General features: G+C 42.1%; 1 protein-coding gene across 1 annotated transcript in view; it reads left to right on the top strand.

Annotated features, from left to right (window-relative positions):
* Positions 1-9,811: 9,811 nt before the first annotated feature.
* MTMR12 (myotubularin related protein 12) overlaps positions 9,812-21,854 on the top strand; it is a 76,023-nt gene continuing 63,980 nt past the window's right edge. Inside the window, exon 1 of the mRNA XM_050944672.1 lies at positions 9,812-10,072. Within this exon, the coding sequence (XP_050800629.1) occupies positions 9,842-10,072 (231 nt within the window). The 5' untranslated portion in view covers positions 9,812-9,841. The remainder of the gene's footprint in view (positions 10,073-21,854) is intronic.

The raw sequence follows: 21,854 nt of genomic DNA, 5'->3' as shown, positions 1-21,854 counted from the left end.
CACACTGACATTTTTTAGTACAATGTCTTTTGGATGCAAAACTCATTTTCATTGCTTGAACCCGTAGCTCAGTCAAAAATGTTAGTTCTACATTTTGTGAGGCCAGGAATGAGTCCCTGAATACTAAGCATGTTTGGTTTCCCGGACCTGAAGAGAGCTCTATGTAAGCTCGTCTTTTTCACCAACAGAAGTTGGGTCAATGGAAAGATATAACCTCACCCACCGTGTCTCTAATATCCTGGGACCCACATAGCTACAAAAACACTGTGCACAAGAAGTGTATTTGTGAGAACACTGAACATGTAACCCTTCTGCCAGGTGGAGCCAGCAACAACAAGAGCCGGGTTCAGTATCTAGGGGTTCCTTTTCAACAATACAACAAAGAACCGGCTTGAGCCCCCACCCAGTGACATGGGACAATTACACACCACCTTCTGTGCACCTCCAAGAAGCAATACTTCCCCTCTCACAAGCAAAGAGTCTGAGTGTACCAAACACTTTTAATAAAAGGAGGGAAGTAACTCAGCATTAATTCGGGAAAACACTGCAACTATGGTTCATAAAGACATAGCACGAGCAAAAGACGCACCCCCATGTGTCCTTTTCCCCTCAGGTTCTTGAGTCTAGCAACCCAAATGTCCATTTGATGTGCCCATCCTTTCACTGTACCCCACTCATAGTTGCTGTCCTTGGCCAGGGCAACCACAGAGTTCACCTCATAACCTGTGTGGAGGGGGTGGTAAGGAGGCACCTTACACGCTCCACTGCTTGGGCACTCGCTCACTGCCCCAACGGCCAATTGCCGTGCCTCTGCAGGGCTCTGCCTTGGCCCTCTCCATCAGCCACCCTGCTGGCCACATCTCTCCACCAGCTGTCCGGCTGGCCACTCACCAAGATGTCTTCAGCCGCCCCCCCGCCCCACACACACATAATACAGCTCTCAGTAATTTCAGCTGTTAGTGGGGGAGCCTCACTGCTAGTGCACACTGTGTGGTCTCTTGCAATAGAGACACTGTCTGAAGGTAGGTCTAATACATAGACCTAGGTATCAGTGATTTCAGCTCTGCAGCATGTAACAAGACTCTCAGCTGAATCTAAATTAGTTCTTTTATTATACCATGGAGAGAGGAAGGGTCACATGGTGTCTAGGGCCCTTAAACAGGGCCCACACCAGCAGGTACAAGTACCTGCCACCCCCCTCTCTGAATTCATTGGGCTTTGGAACCCATGTCCCCTGCCTAGCGAATGCCATTCAGTTTAGGGTGAGTCCCTCCATTGGAGTATGCCAGGTACAGTTCTTAGAGTGATTGCTCATGTGCATTCCACAATAGGTATGCATGCTCACAACATGCACCAATGCTGGAAGTTTTCTCCCTAGCAGCACCCATATAAGCGGTGCTGCGCGCTCCCCCAACCCTCAGTTCCCTCTTGCCGCCAGTGAACTGCTTCGGAAATGCTCTGCTCCAGCTCTCTGTTATAGCTTTCCCTGTTTGGACTTTGTTTAGTTCGTAGTTAGGTAGTACCTGTAGTTTAAAAAAATAGTATAGTTAGAATAGATAGAAAGACTCAGTAATGCTCACCTGATTCTGAATGGGGTGAGGGGGGGCAAAGCCAAGGGGAGTAAAGGACATGATAAAAGGAAGAGATGTTTGCCATGCTCTTCCTTTCTCTTCCACCTACATTTACAGACACCACATCAAGTGACTGAAGTGCTGATCAAAGGGGGAGCCTGACTGAAGAGCAACCAGCCAGACAGTGGTGAGAAGCATCTAAGTTTGTAAGGACACCAAAAGTCTTAAGATCAACTTAGAATGTGTTTTGCTTTTATTTAATTTGACCAAATCTGACTTGTTATGTTTTGACTTATAATCACTTAATATCTAGCTTTATAGTTAATAAATCTGTTTGTTTATTCGAGCTGAAGCAGTGTGTTTGGTTTGAAATGTGTCAGAGACTCCTCTTGGGATAACACGCCTTGTACATATCGATTTCTTTGTTAAACTGATGAACTCATATAAGCTTGCAGCATCCAGTGGGCTTAACTGGACACTGCAAGACAGAGGTTCCTAGGGTTGTTGGCTAGATATTGGCTAGTGTCATTCGGCTGCAAGTAGCTGGGAGCAGCTTACATGCTAGAGGTTGTGCGTGAACAGCCCAGGAGTGGGGGTTCTCAGAGTAGATCAGGGTAAGGCTGGCTCCCAGAGTCAAGGATTGGCGTGACCTAGCAGATCACCGGTCCAGACAACACAAGAGGGGAACGTCACACCTATGTTTTCATAGTTGTTCTTTGAGATGTGTTACTCATGTCTATTCCATTACCTGACCTCCTGCCCCTCTGTCGAAGTTGCCAGCAAGAAGGAACTGAGAGGGCATAAGGCTGGCAGCAGCTGATAGACTGATGCTTAGTATACTGATATATTGTACATAGTCGTGGCACTCCAGGGGGCACTACTGCCGACCCTACAGATACTGCTAAGGCAAAAATCTCCAACAACCGTGCACGTGGGCACACACGCACCTAGAATGGAATGGACATAAGAAATACGTCTCGAAGAACAACAGTTACAAAAAGGTAGGTAATCGTAATTACATGGGTAGTCCTGTTAGCCCTTTTTAAATATTAGCATAACATTAGCTTTCTTTCAGTCCTTTGGAACTTCCTCAGTGCTCCAAGACTTATAGAAAATCATCACTAGCTGTCCAGAGAGCTCCTTAGCCATCTCTTTTAAAACTCTTTGATGCAAGTTATATGGATCTGCTGATTTAAAAATCTCTAGGTTTAGTAACATCCTTCTAATAGTTGGAATGGAAAGTATTAAATCATCATATGACTCCATCATCTGGCTTTTTCCCCCAAATAAACAAAAATATTTATTGAACACTTCTGTCTTTTCTGTGTTATTGATAATTCTACTATTTCCATCTAGTAATGGACTCATAGCATGATTAAGATTCCTTTGTTCCACATATAAAAAAATTTTATTGCCTTTACTCTGCTGGCTATAGATTTCTCCTTGTGCCCTTTGGTGATTTCCCTTATCAATTTTCTACAATTCCTAGCTTCTGATTTATATTCATTTCTACCTATTTCACCTTTTTCCCATTTATTTACATATCTGTCTTTCTATTTCACTTCCCCTCTAAGCTGTTTTCACTTCCTCTCTAAGCCATTTTATAAACCAGTGTGACTTTCTCTCTCACTTGTGGGATAGTGGATTTTTTGGCATCTAGTAAAATGTTATTAAATAGTGCTCAATTATCATTCACAGTTTTATGTTGAAATTCTTTCTCCCAAATGACTTGGTTCATAATTGTTTTCAGCTTTGTGATCAAGTCATGATCACTTGTACCTAAGCTACCATTAAGTTTTAGTTCTGTGATCGATTTTTTCTTTATCTGTCAAGAAAAGCTTATATAAAATCTACCCTACGAACACACACCAAGTTTGATGCAACATTTCTTGAATCCATTAATTGTCATCTATAATAATTAGAAAGTCCAATGATATATTAGTAGTCCACAGGAGCCTTGCGGCATGTGTCACTCAGATTGAACTCCCACATGATAATACAGCTCTTTTCCTACTCATTATAGAAAGGTGCTGAAGAAGCTGATCGTCCTGCTCTCTAGTGTGATGTGGTGGTCTGTAGCAGACACCTGTGATGTTACAGCCTATATGATTTTATAAAACTATGCTAATGAGTGAATATAATGTAACTGGAATATGCTTCATGCAAAAGGTCTCTTGTAAGGTATCATTACAAAGCTTATAATCTTCTGAGTGTGATCATCCTAACTGTATAAATGTAACACTCTTGTATCTGAAACTAGAAATATGAAATATAACTCTGAGGGCCTATTGTAATTATGCAAAGTGTGGGCCATTAATGGTGGTTTGGAATCTTGATGACTCCCATTAACCAGGGCAATTGATTGGATGGCTCTGTTTGCAGGCAGGGCTTCCTGTGAGTCAGGCTGGGAGGAATGAAGGCTTAAAGTCTTGCAGTGACATGTGATCATGTCACCTGAACTGGAATCCATTTTTAACCTGGTGTCTTTCCATTAAGAAGAAAGGGGCGGGTACCCAGAGCGGGACAAAAGGATTCCCGCCTTATGCAAAAGATATAGAAAGGGATGGAACAGAACAAAGCGAGGAGAGGTGCCATCATGAAGAGTCCCCTAGCTACCACCTGAGATGGAACAAGAGCTGTACCAGGGGAAAGAATTGTGTCCAGGCCTAGAATGTTCCAGTTTGAGGAAAAAACTTACTGAAGCATCTCTGTATTCAGTTTGATTAGGCATAGATTTGCTCATTTTATTTTATTTTGCTTGGTGACTTACTTTGTTCTCTCTGTTATTACTTAAAACCATTTAAATCCTACTGTTTGTATTTAATAAAATCACTTTTTACTTATTAATTAACTCAGAGTATGTATTAATACCTGGGGGAGCAAATAACTGTGCATATCTCTCTATCAGTGTTATAGAGGGCGAATAATTTATGAGTTTACCCTTTGTAATCTTTATACGGTGTAAAACAGATTTATTTGGGTTTAGACCTCATTGGGAGTTGGGCATCTGGGTGTTAAAGACAAGCAGATTTCTGTTAGCTGCTTTCAAGTAAACCTGCAGTTTTGGGGCAAGTAATTTGGACCCTGGGTCTTCGTTGGAGCAGATGGGAGTGTCTGGCTCAGCAAGACAGGGTGCTGGAGTCCTGAGCTGGCAGGGAAAACAGGAGCAGAGGTAGCCTTGGCACATCAGCTGGCAGCTCCCAGGGGGGCTTCTGTAATCCAGCCCATCACAACACCATCTACCCCATCTTGTGCTTTATGTATCCATGTCCTAAATAGATAAGAATTCAAGATCATCTGTTTCCAAGGTGTCAGTGATTTGGAAACAGGTAATGCCATTGTTGAGAGAGAGTGCCAAAACCCTCTCCTTTTTTTTTTTTTTGCCCACTCAATCCTTCCTAAATAGGTTATAAGCAGTGATTTTAACATTCCAGTCATGCAGATCTTCCCACCAGGGTTCAGCAATACCAACTGGGTAGACTTATGCTCAGAAATGAGCAATTCCAATTCCTCTTCTTTATTACCCAGGCTCCTAGCACTGGTACATAGACAATTAAAGAATTTCTTCTCTTTAAATCCTTTTGTGTCTTGATTAATTTTGCTCTCATCACCTCAATTTTATGCTAAATAAGTACTTATTTGTTCCCTCTTTTCACCCTTTCTTTTTGTTGCTAGTCTAGCCACCCTGTCTCCAAGAAGATTGGTTCCCCTTCTACTGAGATAGAGGCCATCCAAATTGTGGCGTCTCCTCTCCCCATTGAAGGTGGAACAATGTTCCACATAATGAAAACACACTCTACTTACACTACTTACCTAGCCAGTGATTCACTTCCAGAATCTTCTGCCTTCTGTCTTCCTTTGCTCATGACAGAAGAATGAGCTCCAAGATCACTTGGATGTCGTCCTTCTGCACTCTGAGTTTCCTGAAGTCATCTACAATCAGTGAGGTATCCCGCAAAGCAATGTTGTTAGTGCTGACATGCACCATTACCAGTGGATCCTGAACTTCAGAAGCCTGTCCAATCTTAGTGACACATCTTGTGTCTTGGCTCTGAGAAGGCAGCACACCATCCTGTTGTCTGCCTGTCCATTGCAGAATGTTCTTTCCATTTTTCTTAGTATAGAAGTCCCAAAAAAGGATAGTCTTGGAGGACTGGAGATCTCTTTATGAGCACAATTGATTTTCTCCTGGGTTGAGCTGAGCAGCCCCACACAGATGGGTCCCAAAGTCCTCTTTGTTCTATTAAATCAGCTGTTTCAGTGCTGAGGACCTGGTAACTATTGGAAATTTCTAGGTGTGTGGAATTACCAGAGAGAAGAGGACCAGGAGGAGTCACAGCCTGCCCACCCTTGTGTGCCTCCAACTGTATAGAGTGCTGTCTTGTCCTCTTACCACTGGTGGTTAGAACTGCCAAGCCTCCTCTCTGATTTCCTGTGTTTCCTTGGCAGACAGTTCCTTTCTTCCTTAAATCTGAGGTGGTAATGGTTCCCAACTCTGGTTGGTTCAAGAACTCCTCAGCCTCTCTGTGATGCCCCATAGTGTCTGTACTTGCCCTTCCAAACCAAGAATCTTCTTTTAGCACAGCCATTAATTTACACATCAGACCCAGGAAGAAAAAAAAATCCCACATCCATTGCAGATCGCAACCACTGTTCCATCACTGGCCATCATAGTACTGAGCATAGAACTGTACCTGGCAAGCAAGGCTCTCACATTCCCCTCTGAAATTCCACTGTTTGCCTGCTCAGAAGTTTGCCTTGAAAATGACAAATACCAAGACCTGCTGTCCAGCACTATCTCCTTACTAACAGGGAAAGATTAACTACTCAGAGACTTCAAACATCTGGCATGTGAAAGACCCAAGAATCTTAGTCACAAGGCCTACGCCAAAACACATAGATCTTTCTCACCTGTCCGAGTTAGGGGCCTACATCCCAGCTATACAACCCTCACAGAAAACAAACAAGAGATAGACCTTAACATATGGATATGAAAACTGGAAATCCACTGAGGGTACAGACAGATGGCTAACTGTCTTTGAAAGCAGCTGCCTCAGGAAAATTCTAGGCATTAAATAGAATTAATTTATAAATGGGGGATACACACTTCATAGCTTCTGCAGGTTTTGGCTTGCAATACCAGGGGCTTCATGCATCCTTTCAATGCCCCCACAAGCTCCTTGTGTACCACTCTCCCATTTCCATCTTCAGGGACTTCCTGCATTCTCCCCACTGGCAGGGGTTCTGTGACCCCTCTCGTTTCCCCCTTCTTTCCTCCATACCAGCAACTCTGGTTGCCACCCCTTTCCCTGTGCCAGGGGCTCTGTGTCTCCTCCTTCCCCACTTCTCAGAATCCTCCAATCTCCCGCCCACACACACACACACCCACATAGGGTTCTGTGTGCCCCCATTCACCCCACCATATCAGGGTTCCTCAGTGATCCTGATTAGGGTTTCTGTGTATCCACCAACCCCTTTCTCCCATACCAGAGTCCTCCAGTTGTTGCATACCAGAGGTTCTGTGTGCTTCTGTAAGGAAGTGCAGTCATCTCATGTGAGTGCCCCCAGTCGAGTGTCTGCATGCCTCTAATTTTTTCTCTGCTCACAGTGCCCCCCCATCTGCCACTGTGTGTTTCAGGCAGGTCTTTGGTGACTCAGCCCTCCAGCCAAGTCACACTCTGTTCCTGTGCAAAACAAACAAACCCCTTTTGGGTTACACAGTCCAAAATGTCCCCAATGTCCTGCAGCCCTTTCTAGGCTCAGTCTTCTACAACAATCCATCAGGGCCAGCCACCATATCCTTGGTTGGTGTGTCCTTTTCTGCAGCCCTCCCTAGGTTCGGTCTTTAACCAATCCAACAGGACCCTTGCTTGGTTCGGCTAGGTTCCTACTCTGGAATTGAGCAGCACCGCGAGGGCTTCTTCCTTGGGGACTCGAGTCCTCAATGACCCCAGCCTTCCTGTTGAGCCACCCCTCCTGGACTCATTTTGCTGACCACAGCTTCCCGCTAAGTCAGTCCCAGTCCAGCCCACTTCCCTGGGGTACCACAGTTCTAATTCCCTGACTTAGGGTGTAGCCGCTTCACCCCCAGTGGCTGGTAAGGGGGAGACCGAGTCCCACCCAGTGCTCCGGATCCCAGCCCAGGGACCCTTTAACTATAGCAGTCTCCTGCTGCATCCCTTTACTAATTGCTGCTCTATGTTTCTTTGGGCCATTTCCCCATAGTCTGTCTTAATTGAATCCCAGCAGCCAGTCAGAAGCTCTTTCTTCACTCCCCTGATCCCTACCAGTAACTGATCTGTCCAGCCCTTTTAGCCCCTGCTGTCAGCCAGAAACACCTCTTACTTCCCCAATTCCTGCCAGCAGACTGAACTCCTTCTATCCCTGACACTTCTTTTATATGAGCCTGCTGCACCCTGACTTACTGCATCCCACGCCGCTTCTCTAGGCAGCTTGGAGAACCCTCTCCGCTGCCCTTTTCTGGGACAGCAAGTAGGAGGGTTAGGAGGCCTCCAACAGGGGGCCTCAGGGCTTAGTCCAGCCTGTCATAACTCCTCTTCTCCACAGCAGATCTCCCATTCCCTCCAGGGGCTTTGCTCTCCTTCATTCCCCACAACCCCACATCAGAGTCACCATTCTCTGCATCATGCCAGGGACTCTATGTATCTCTCCTCTGACCCCTTTGTATCTTCCTTTCCCCTAGATTGGAAGGAAGAGACAGGCAGATGGTGCCCTCTCTTTCCTGACTGGAGCAGGCTCTGAGGAGACAGAACCTTAGGAAGGAAGGAATGAAGTCTTCTGTCTCCTCTCCCTTATCTGACTCATGACTTTCAGCACAGAAAGCAATTACTTCTCTTCTGTCATTCAGGGCGTTAACATGTTAAACTCCGTTGGGAGGATGAGCAGAGTTATTGTTATGCTGCAAGGTGTTAAGGAGATGAGTGTGATCAACAGATGACTGTGAGTCCGTGTGTCCCCCATGTTTCTATTTAGGGTATTCCAGTTGTCCCCAAAACTTCTGTTCACTGAAGCTTAGAACATTCCCTGAAATGTTGGAATTGATCAGATGCAGAGTTCAAAGGTTACCATGGAACATATATACATACAGAGAAACACCATTGAGTTGACAAGCCTTGCAAGTTCGGCCAACAAATTTTGAGATTGTCAGAGTTAACCTCTCTCCAAAGTTATCTAGAAAAGATGAAAATATCTGGGATATGTTAAGAATGAAGCCAGAGCATCTGCCAGGTGCAATGGTAGGAACATGAAAAAGGAGCTGACTGAAAGAATCCTTCCATCAAACAATACTTGGAGAGGGAAAGGGAAACCTTATGGGATTTGCTAACAGAGGACATTCAAAATGCAGCCTAAGATCGACAGGGATGACAGAGCCTAATTTGTGCCCTAAGCAAGGTCTGAGCCGTCTGATGCAGGCAGGATTATTCTAAACGACAGACCTGGCATTTGTTGAAGAACTGGCTTGCTGCTTAGCAAAGTGCTGGAAGAGCTCAGCTCTTGTGGGCTTGCTGCTCTCACGTCTACACTGCAGTAAAAGACCTGTGGCTGACCAGGGTCAGCTGACAGGCTGTGGGGCTATAAAATTGCATTGTGAACATTAGCGCTTGCGTTGGAGCTGCAGAATCCCGAACATGCTGCAATTTTACAGCCCCGCAACCGGTCTTTTCTGGTCGTGTAGACAACCGTGGTGAACACTCTCTGCCCTCCAGGCTACAGCAGATTTGCATTTTGGATGTTTTATTTCATGATACAAACAAAACCTGCACCAAACCTCCACTGTCCCGAGCCTGGCACGTCTCTTGCGAGCGGCGGAGGCTGCGGCGAATCTCCTCACTAGAAAAGAAGGGTCAGTGAGGTGCAAACTAAACAATAACCATTAGTCACAGCAACACACTGACCGACCACTTCCAGGAGCGACGCCCAACTCCACCTCCAGCAGCTGCGCTACTAGCCCAGAGCAGGCAGCTCCATCGGCCAATCAGTGGAGCGCTCAAGGAAGCTCCAATGATTTGTCGGCAGAAGCTGTATCCGTCTTGCTGTTCAAACATGGCCGGCACTAGGACCCAGTAGTGAGCTCCGATCTCTCCCCATGTTAGCCAATTCGAGCAGGGGATTTGGCTGTTAAGGCGGGGCTGACTTTGATTGACAGCGATCAGGGTCCAACAGAGAAGCGGGACGCTGTGAGGCGGTTTCCAAAAAAGGGCCGGTGTGCACAGCGCGAGGGGTGATGTCGGGGTGAGGCGGGAGCCGCCATGGGAGGGGTTAACTACGTGAGCCGCAGGCGGGCGGCGCTGCAGCCTGAGGAGTCTGACGAGGAGTCTTGGGAAGAGCTGGTGCCGCTGCCGCCGTCGTGCCCGCTGGCAGGCAGCGCCGCTTGGAGCTGGGGCCGGCGGGAAGCGCCCGGAGCCATGTTGGGGAAAGGAGCCGGCGGCAGCGGGGCCAAGCCCGCCAAGCCTTCCTTCGTGTCCTACGTCAGCCCGGAGGTGAGGGGGTCGGTGGGGTGGGGGAGTCGGGCGTAGCGCAGGGCACGGGCTGGGGCGGAGCAGAGGCCCGGGAGCTGGGTGTGGGGCTGGCTGGGCTCGAGCTAGCTTGCTAAAAATACCAATGTGGCTGTTGCTGCTTCAGCGCCCCAGGCCGGACACCCGACCCAGACCCAGACCCAGACCCAGACCCAGGAGGGCCGGTGGGCTTGAGAGTCCGAGGGTGGCAGCTGCTGCTTTTAGCGTGTTAGCCGGGCAGGAGGCTCGCTCCTGGCTGCAGAGTAGACATACTTGTGATTAGCTCAGGCGCGGCGGACCTTTTGGTGCTGAGTCTTGGGGCAGTGAGGTGTAGGGTGACCAGAGAGCAAATGTGAAAAGTCGGGGTAGGGGGTAATAGGAGCCTATATAAGAAAAAGACCCAAAAATCGGGACTGTCCCTATAAAATTGGGACATCTGGTCACCCTGGTTAGGTGCTTAGTGGTGGTGGAGCTGTGCCAAGTGGAATCGGGTACTGGGAGATGTGCCTTTATCTGTATTGTGACAGGCACTGTAGCCATACCAAAGCTGGCCCACGCACAGGCACAGGGTCTCAGGACCAATCTGAACTTTGCCCAAACTACTGCACTCCCACATCTGCCAACAGATGTGAAAACAGCCAGAGAGCTATATTCCTGTCTCCCAAAACCAGAGTGTAAAGGGTCATCAGCATGCAACTCGCACACTCAAGTGGTTGTTAGATACTGTAACATCTGCAGTTAGGTACTATAACATCAGCATGTCTTCTGTAAACTAAACAAGACAGGCAACTAGTTTGTCCACTAGGCTGTTTGGAGAGGATGATGATATTGTTCTATTTTTTCAAGCCAAACTGCAAAAGGAATTAAAAAGAACAGGAGTACATGTGGCACCTTAGAGACTAACAAATTTATTTGAGCATGAGCTTTCGTGGGCTACAGCCCACTTCATCGGTTGCATAGAATGAGACATGCAGTAAGAAGATATTTATACATGCATATCTTCTTACTGTATGTTCCATTCTGTGCATCCGATGAAGTGGGTTGTAGCCCACGAAAGCTTATGCTCAAATAAATTTGTTAGTCTCTAAGGTGCCACATGTACTCCTGTTTCTTTTGCTGATACAGACTAACACGGCTGCTACTCTGAAAGGAATTAAAGTTGATAGATACTTGAACTTGCCGTTGAGGTCAGCACTGTACTGGTTATTCTTGTTTTTTAGTTTCATTCAGCTCTAATACTAATCGTATGTTTAAAACAAAGTTTGAAATAGAAATTGTTAGAGTTCTGAAGATCAAAACTATAGCTCGTATAAACAAAATCCACTGTCATAGCAGACCAAATACTTCCAACTAGTATTGGAGAATTGTGGTTTAATGTACAAATCTGGTTCCGTAAAGATAAGTTCTACTTTCAGAACAAGGGGAAGCATTTTACGGAAATTAATGCTGCTAAATAAGATAACCTGACCAACAAACGTGTGTAGCCTTCAGTGTCTGATACTTTAGTGTGTTAATTCAAACTTTTTAAGCTACATTTTTAAACTTTTCTGTGGTGTAATTGATCAGGTAATATAAACCAAATGTCATGCTTAAGGTAAAAGTATACAATCAACTTGTAAAATGACATTTTTTCTTCTGCTTTTAATTGCTTTTCTGTATTGAACAAACGTTTTCTTTGAGCTGTCCACAATGAGGCCTGGGTTTTTCTCCTGAGCAGTTAGTTACTTTACAAATTGTATGTGTGCAAATGCTTCAAGTTGTTTCTTCCAATGTACTTTACCCTTCACCTATCTACACTAAGTTTAATCTGTTACTGTTTTGCTCAGTTGTCCAGCTTTAAATCACTTTGAATTTGATTAACCTAAATAGTATTGTCAGTATCATATTTTGTCACCTCACTGTTTATTCCTTTTCTGGATAATTAACAAATATATCATCACTGGGCCTAGCACAGACCCTTGGCTATACCACTATTTAACCTCATTATTATACAGCTCTACCCCGATATAAAGCAACCAGATATAACATGAATTCGGATATAGTGTGGTAAAGTAGCGCTCCGCGGGCAGGCAGGGCTGCGCACTCCAGTGGATCAAAGCAAGTTCGATATAACGCAGTTTCACCTATAACGCAGTAAGATATTTTGGCTCCTGAGGACAACGTTATATCGAGGTAGAGGTTTACTAAAATTAGCCTCCCTTGCTTTAAGTTTTGTCTGCCTAATCAATGTCTAAATCATGACAGAATTTTGGCTTTTCTTTTTTTCACTTCATCAATACCTAGTTTCCTTAGTATCCTCTTCAAAGGACAAATAATTCTTTTATCCACTGTCTTGTCAACTCAAAGTGATAGGAAGATACGCATTTTTTTAAAGAAGCCTCGCCAATCTCAGCATATAATATCTTGATCTGTTTTACGGTGTTTCTTGTATTTTGTCAGCTAATCTGACAGATTTGGAAGTAAAACAGAGTAGTCTGTAATTCCTCTGGTATTTTAAGAGGCACAGTGTCTAGCTGACCTTACCAATTACCTGTTTTTGCTAGCAACTCAATCACTTCATTTGTAAGCTACTTGTTACATGACTATTGTTTAGTCCTAATGACCTGCTACAATTTGTTTGACACTGCCTGTAAGATAGATATTTCATTATTGTCTTTCCTGTTGAAGACCTGTATGGATGATTAATATACTTCCTGGATCATCTAGACCAGTGTTTCTCAACCTTTTTGATACCAGAATCTAGCTTGCTGCCTTCCTAAACTGTGTCAGGGAGCTCTCCGGGACCAGAGCTGGTCCATGGACCGGTCATTGAGAAACACTGATTTAGACTAAATCCATACATGAAGTTAGACTTCCTGACCTGAATATGTTGTTCTAGTAATTACTTGTCTGTGGTAGTATTCAGGGTATGCTAGGTGCTTTTTCAAATATACAAGAAGAGAAGGCGTCTCCCCTGAGGATTTGATTGAGGTGCGGGTAGGAGTTTCACTTGCATGACAAGGCATTATGACACAGTTTTCAACATTGAAGGACGTTTGATGAAACGGGTGAAAATAGCTAAAGTGAGGGGAAAAATAGGCAGTGAAGGAAGTTACAGAAGTTGCTTATAAACAAAGCCAGATCATTCATTCTAATTTCTTTGTATCACTCCACTAGTGTGAAGGTCCTGGAAACCAGGTGGATTTGGCCAGCTGGGAGTTCTCCTTTCATAAAGATAATCCTCCTGTGTCATACAGTTGTTTTGCTGCCTGACAACCACCATTCTTGTAGCTTCCAACCAGAGGAAAGGGAAATGATTAGGAAACATATGTCCTCTCTCTGGCTGCCAGAATGGCTGCTTAAGATTGTGCACCGCTTTGTATTGATTAGAGCAGCCCTGATGTTATGAAGAATGCGGCAGCCACAGTGATGGTACAAAGCTGACTTTGGCCAGGCTCCCAGCTTGTTTGGACCCACAAATGGGCTAATCTGGGTTAATATCTGGTGAATACTGTCAGTTTTTAACTTAATATTTTTTTGTTTGTTTTACGTTTAAACTGCCATTTAGGGTTATCTTATTATTTTGGAATATCAAAACAAGAGGGAAAATAAAATCTTGTTCATGTTACCCTTCAACTGAGGATTTTCATGGTCATATTTTATTCCTGTTGCCATTTGTTAAAATAGATGAGAATAACAACTGCTGCTGCTTTTCCCAGAATCTCTGGAAAAGCTGAGCTTTGAGTCTGACTAAATATAGCCCAGTCATCCTTTGCTAGATGGGAGCAAAGGTTGATCAAATGTCAGCAGTCTAAGATCTGGTCCTTAATGACACACTTCTGCCCCAAACAGAATTGGCTAACTCTGGAAGCATGAATGAATAGAAGTGTGCAAAATTCAATGTCTTGACACCTCCAATCCTAGAATAGGTATATTTGCCTATTGAAACTATAATAAAGAACAGAATGATCAGACACACAGATGAACATGATTTGTTGAAGAGTAAACATGGCTTTTGTAAAGGGAAGTCATGCCTCACCAATCTGTTAGAATTCTTGTGGGGAAGGGTGTCAACAAACATGTGGACAAGGATAATCTAGTGGATATAATGTACTTAGCCTTTCAAAAAGTCTTTGAGAAGATCCCTCATCAAAGGCTCTTAAACAAAGTAAGCAGTCATGCGGTAAGAGGGATCAGTAACTGGTTAAAAGACAGAAAACAAAGCATAGGAATAAGTGGTTTTCAGAATGGAGAAAGGAAAGTAGTGGTTTGCCCCAGGGATCTGTACTTGGACCAATGCTGTTCAACATATTTGTAAGTGATCTGGAAAAAGGGGTAAACAGGTGGCAGAATTTGCAGATGATAAAAAATTACTCAAGATAATTAAGTACAAAGCAGACTGTGAAGACTTACAAATTAACCTTACAAAACTGAGTTACTGGGCAACACAATGGGAGATGAAATTCATTGTTGATAAATGCAATGTAATCCATATTGAAAAACATAATCCAAACTATACATACAAAATTATGGGATCTAATTTAGCTGTTACCACTCAAGAAAGCGATCTTGGAGTCATTCTGAATAGTTCTCTGAAAACATCACTCAACGTACAGTGTCAATCCAAAAAACAAACAATATTAGAACCCATTAGGTAAGGGATTGATAATAAGACCAAAAATATCAGATTGCCTCTATATAAATCCATGGTATGCCCACACCTTGAATACTGCATGCAGTCCTTGTCAACCCATCTTAAAATAATAAAAATAATTAGAATTGAGAAAGGAACAGAGAGGGGCAATACAATTATTAGGAGTATGAAACTGCTTCTGTGTGAAGAGAGATTAAAAAGCCTGAGACTTTTCAGCATGAAAGAGACAACTAAGAGCGGTTATGATATTTTATAAAATCTTGACTGATATGGAGAAAGTGAATAAAGAAGTGTTTATTTACTCCCTCACATAACACAAGAACCATGGATCACTCAATTAAATTAAGAAGCAGCAGGGAACAAACACAGGGAAGTATTGCTTCACAAACACACAGTCAACTTGTGTAAATTTTGGCAGGGGATTTTGTGAAGGCCAAAACTATAACAGGGTTTAAAAAAAAAAAAGATAAGTTAATGAAAGATTAGTCCATCAATGACTATTGGCCAGAATGATCAGGGATACAACTCTATACTCTGAGCATTCCTAGCCTGTGTTTTCCAGAAGCTGGAAATGGGTGACAAGGGATGGATCACTAGATGATTGTCTGTTCTGTTCATTTCCCCCTGAAGCTTCTGGGATTGGCCACTGTCAGAAGACAGGATATGCTCTAGATGGACCACTGATCTGGCCCAGTATGGCTGTTCTTAGGTTTATGTTCTTATTGTAAATGTAGATTAATTTGAAGCTTTTTTTCTTCATAGTTATATATTTCACATCTATACAGCAGAACCTCAGTTACAAACTGATTGGTCAACCACACACCTCATTTGGAACCAGAAGTCTGCAATCAGGCAGCAGAGACCCCCCCCCCACCCCCACCCCCCAAAAAAAGGCAAATACAGTACAAGTTAAAAGTAAACTACTAAAATTTTTTTACATGGTAAGGAAACTGTTTCTGTGTGTTTCATTTAAATTAAGATGGTTAAAAGCAGCATTTTTCTTCTGCTTATTAAAGTTTCAAAGCTGTATTAAGTCAATATTCAGTTGTAACCTTTTGAAAGGACAGCCATAACATTTTGTTTAGAGTTATGATCTTTTCAGAGTTACGAACACCTCCATTCCATAGGTGTTTGTAACTCTGAGGTTCTGCTGTACGTCTATTTTTCTCTCATTGTTTCAAGCGTTTGAGATGTTAAACCGCTACTGGCAAACAACCCGAATCCTGTTTTTCTTCAGGTGGAACTTCAGTTACAAACCCACTGTCAGTTCGAAGCCAAAGATATTGGTCTTTAAAATGAGTTTAAACTGCTTCTCCAGGGTCTCATCATAAGTCAAAATGCTTTTGCCATGTTATCCCTTGTGCATGAAATGTCCTCTAAATCTGATTTTTGCCAAAACACCATCCTCTTTCGTATCACTCCTAAAAACCTCACTCACTTTTGGGACACTTAGGTTGTGATAAATGGAAAAAACTACAAGTTAGCCCTTTTCTCTAGGCCACCCAATAAATTCTGTCTTTTAGATTAGTCCTCTCTCTGTGAAATTTGTTCTTTATAACAGCATCAAGGACATTGGTGACTTTGCACAAGTGTCATCCCTAATCTAACTGGGAGCCATGAAAATTCCTCTGCAATGGGGTGGATTGATTTAAATCAATTTTAATCATGTTTTGCATTTGTATTATTTGGCAACTGTTATATTTAGTTGCAAGCAACATATTTTACCCTTTACACTAAATTTGGTTTTACTTTTTGTATAAACAAGCTTTCCTGCTTTTTTAACTCCCAGTCGGTTTCTTAACTTTGAATGAACTAGTCACTGAAGTGAAGTAATTGAATAAACTGAAAGGAAAATATTCTCTCTGCACCTGTGGAAGAAGCTATGGCTATCAAAGTTTGATTTTAGTATTTGAACAAACTCTGGTTCCAAGTGTTTAGCTAGTGACTTCCATCAGTTCAGTGGTTTGACTCTCTTTAAAACTTAGCAGCAAACATGTAATGTTCTAATTTTTGGTTTTCTTTTAATGATTTTAATAGATTATAATACAGTTAGGCCTTAATATAGGTTGTCCATTTCAAATTTTATTTTTGATATAAAATTTTTATCCATCCTGCTGAGCAGTATTGGGAAGGAAAGGAATCCTAGTTCTCATCCATAGGAAAAGGTTTGTGTCCCTCATGGAATATTGTTGGCAGTTGAAGTATAGCAGGAATGCTTATTCCAGATACGATGACCCTGGCTTCTGCAATTCTGAGTCCACTTTGGGACTCTCTGCTGTATAGATGATTTTCTTACCTTTGTCAGGCCCCATTACAGCAAATCCATAATCCTGGTCAGTTATGATGCTCCCTCTTACGCAGGGTACATTTCTTTGTGTTCAAATGTCTACAGCGATGGCTTTTGAGAGATCTTACATGAGACATCTGTCATTGTTCTTACAGGATCGGATGAGGGCAAGAAATATGGGCTGGAGCACTTACTATATGTACTGGCATGAAGGTTGTTGCAGGAGGTCGAGAATGGGTTAGGGTTAGAAACAGAGGAAACAGTTAGAAATGTGGGCTAGTGTGGTTGGAGAGAAGAGTTGAAGAAGCAAGAAGAGCTAAATAATGATGCAGGAAAAGAGGAAAGCGTAAAAAGAAGGAGCAGGCAAGGAAACCATACAGGGAAATATACACCATGATCTGATAAGATAGTGAATAATGGAGTGAACTGGGAAAAGAGGTAGGACAAAAGCACTAGAGGCAGGATACATGAAAATGTTATAACTAAATACCATAAATTGTTCCTCTAAACTGCAAGTGTTACCAACTGCTATCAAGCCAAGGGTAAGTGTGTTCTTGAAATGGTCTTCAAATGTTAAATGTGAATAATAAAAGCAACTGCAAATATACTGTCACCAAGTCCCATTTTCTATCCAAAGAGTCCAAATTAAAATTTAAACTGCAGCATCATTTTTTTTTAAGTATCAAATCTTCTTAGGCAATTCAAAAATATTTTGTAAATATCACTTGGGGATGAAAAGTATGGTTGTTAAGGAAAGGGATGTGATTAAGAAAGCTATCAGTTCAGCCCTACATTGATAGGTATAGAAGAAAATCTGAAATTCAAAGCAAGTCTAATATTAGTGCAATTCTCTTTAAACTGATCTTTTTACAGCAGAGACCTAGTTTTTGCAGCACTGAAGTATTCTGCATTTTCACGATAGTGGTAGCCTCCTGGCCACCTTTACTCTTGGATTGGAATATGTGTGTAGTTTACAATTTGTTTGTTAAAGCACTTCCTATATTGCTCAGCAACAGTCTGAATAAGTCATGGAAATATTAGGTAATACTCAAGTCTCATAGCTTGCATTTAGTAAACATGCATTGAAGACTATCATTAGACTCTAGCACCACACTCTCCCCCACTTCAATTTGTCACTATATATAAATCAATAATAGAGATTTATAACTTAGCACTAGAGAGAATAGTTCTTCAAATTTAAGCTATGCAGATTTTAGGCTTGCTTGATCCAGTTTCATTAAAATCTATGCTTTTTTATTGCATCAATTCAGATATGTTCAGAGAGACAAGGTGGGTGAGGTAATATCTTTTATTGGACCAACTTCTGTTGGTGAGAGAGAGAAGCTTTCGAGCTTACATAGAGCTCTTCTTCAGGTGACCTGATATCTTTTAGGTTGTTTATCTCTACCTGGGCTACAACAACATGGCATAGTTTAAATGTGTTTAACAGTTTTACTTACAGTAGAACCTCATAGTTTCAAACACCTCAGGAATAGAAGTTGTTTGTAACTCTGAAATGTTCGTAACTCTGAACAAAAAATTATGGTTGTTCATTCAGAGGTTTACAACTGATCATTGACTTAGTAAAGTTTCAAAGCTGTATTATGCAGAAGAAAAATGCTCCTTTTAACCGTCTTAATTCAAATGAAACAAGCACAAAAAGCGTTTTCTTACCTTGTCAAATCTTTTTTTAAACTTTCCCTTTATTTTTTAGTAGTTTACATTTAACACAGTTATGTACTGTATTTGCGCGCTTTTTTTTTTTTTTTTTTTTTTTTTTTTTTTTTTTTTTTTTTTTTTGGCGAAGTGTGTGTTTGTGTGTGTCTCTCTATTTGCTTATTTCCAGTTCCAAATGAAGTATGTGGTTGACCAGTCAGTTCATAACTCTGGGCTTCTATTGTACATGAAGTCCTTAATCCAGATTTGTGCCTAATAGTGTCACAAAACAATTGAAGATTAAGTGCACACATGCTGTAATTTATCAGTACCTCCTTTTAGGTCCTGCTTTTCTCAAAGCATGACTTGAAAAGCTGAAGTTTGGTTTGTCTAGATTTTGGTTAGGCCTTGCAAGGCAAAGGAAGACTCTGAAATGCACATGTACAGCTGAAATTCATATTTTATTATCTTATTCAAATCAGGAGACCTAACACTTTCCAGACTGAAATATATTTACCAATAGTAGTAATCTGTGAAAAATCCAACAGGTTATATCTATAACAGATATTTGATAGCTTAAATGATGGTTAAGGTTGCTAAGCATTTTTAATAGATCTTTGTTTGTTAAACTAGTAAATTAATATGACATGCACATGAGCCATTGGTCTTCAGTAAGAATTTACTTGGTTTGAGAAATTGGCTTTGATTTGTGATGTCTGTTTGAATTATATATAGATACGCACCTGTGTGCTGTAAGTTGAATGCATTGTAGAGTTCAAAAGCTTTGCAAGCAGACTAGTGCCAAATTCTTTTTTTAAACTCACAGGAAACTAAAAGCAAAAACAGTAATGTTGAAAAACTAAGCATTGAAATAAGATGATAGCAAGAGTTCCATCCTGTCATGTTTGATTAGCAACATTGCATAGTCTGTTTCTTTTTTTCTTCATGGTGCATTCCATATACCTTGATAAGTAATATACTATGACTTAAGGCTTGCATTTGACAAGGGAAGGCATTGAAAATACTATATATGAGCATTATGACAATTAACATTTCCAGAATAACTTTAGCTTTGGAATGTTCTGACTTAAGTGTTGTACACTTTACATTGCTTTAATGATCTTGCATGTACTATAGCATTAATTACAGATGAATGCTCATTCACTCCTAACACAACTCATTTTCGTAGTTTTTGCAGTCTGGAATATCCACTGCTATGTACAAATAAGAAATTGTGGGAGTTTTGACAGCTCTTTTTTTATCTAGCATACATGTTCAAAGCAGTCACATGCTTAAGAACTAAATGGGTATGAAGTGACCTAGTTAGACTCCTTGGTTTCCACCTTCTTGTTCAGTCATTGAAGCATATGTTAGATCAGTTATCTTTGTCCACTTCTCTTTGAGGTGAGAAGTGCCTAAAACTTCATGAAATATAAAATCTGCCATCAGATGTGCTGAGACTTCTCTTTTTCCCCACTCCTCACTCTATCCAGACTCAATTTCCCTGTCTTAGATGACTTCACTTGAGCCTCTTTTTGTTCTTAGGACTTTTGTATTTTGGAGATGCTGATATTATGTAGGCAGTTTTTGGTTTGTTTCTTACTGCTTCCATCTCTCCTTTCTTCCTTTACATGTAATTCTTGATTTTGAATATATGAAGAATCTGGAACTGTGCCTGATATCTTGTAGGTTATCTCTGCATGGGCACACAAACACCCTCTCCAGACTATCTGTGATCCTGTTTTTTCTGTGCTTATGACCTGACATCATTGTCCGTCTCCGTTTTGCTTTTTCTGGGTTCAGCCAAAAAGTTCTCTGAACAAAATTCAAGTTGCCCTAAACTAAAGAATAGCCTGTTGATCATGAAGAAAATCATAATAGAAGCAAACATGTCTAGACTACTAAACACAGACAGTGTATTATTGTGTGCTGTACAAGAGACAGTGAAGACAGTCCCTGCCCAGATCTTGTATTTATAGAATGCACAATCTGTAAACATAATGCCAAAATAAAGTCTGATTACTTTTCATAGTAAAATCCTTTCTCTTGCAGTTCAAAGCAACCTTTCTGGCAGGTCAGTGTGCGATCACATGTCCTCAGAGTGTTCAGTGTAACCAAAGACACTTTCTCTGCATGGTTTGAATTTTAAAGTTCAGTACCAGGTCTCCTGTATAACCTGACTAGGGCCTCTTCTGGACAAAACACATGCTACTAGGTCTTTCATTTTCTTTTAACCTCAAAACAATCTTAATGTTTTCCTGATTCACACCTGTCTGAACATAATTCTCTCCCTTCTATAAGACCCCATTTTCAATGGATCCTTTCCAATAAACATTTCTTCTCCTGAAGAAAATTACTCTATACCTCAGGATCTTCCTAACTAAGGCCTGGTCTACACTACACGTTTAAACCGATTTTAGCAGCGTTAAACCGATTTAACGCTGTACCCGTCCACACTACGAGGCCCTTTATATCGATATAAAGGGCTCTTTAAATCAGTTTCTGTACTCCTCCCTGACAAGAGGAGTAGCGCTAAAATTGGTATTACCATATTGGATTAGAGTTAGTGTGGCCGCAAATCGACGGTATTGGCCTCCGGGCGGTATCCCACAGTGCACCACTGTGACTGCTCTGGGCAGCAATCTGAACTCGGATGCAGTGGCCAGGTAAACAGGAAAAGCCCCGCAAAATTTTGATTTTCATTTCCTGTTTGCCCAGCGTGGAGATCTGATCAGCACGGGTGGCGATGCAGTCCCAAATCCAAAAAGAGCTCCAGCATGGACCGTACAGGAGATACTAGATCTGATCACTGTATGGGGAAACAAATCTGTTCTATCAAAGCTCCGTTACAGAATACGAAATGCCAAAGCATTTGAAAAAAAAATCTCCAGGCTACACAGTGCTGCGTGACAAGTGTAACAGGAAGCCAGAGACTCAAATGAATGCTCATGGAGGAGGGGGACGGGCTGAGGACTCCAGCTATCCCACAGTCCACAGCAGTCTCCGAAAAGTATTTGCATTCTTGGCTGAGCTCCCAATGCCTGTAGGTTCAAACACATTGTCCGGTGTGGTTCAGGGAATAGCTCGTCAATTTACTCCCCCACCCACCCCACGTGAAAGAAGAGGGAAAGAAATTGTTTCTTGACTTCTTTCAGTGTCACCCTATGTCTACTGAATGCTGCTGGTAGACG

This window comes from Gopherus flavomarginatus, chromosome 3 (genome assembly GCF_025201925.1).
Source record: "Gopherus flavomarginatus isolate rGopFla2 chromosome 3, rGopFla2.mat.asm, whole genome shotgun sequence".
Lineage (NCBI taxonomy): Eukaryota > Metazoa > Chordata > Testudines > Testudinidae > Gopherus > Gopherus flavomarginatus.
The sequence above is the reverse complement of the archived record's forward strand: the minus strand, read 5'-3'. Positions and strand labels throughout refer to the sequence as shown.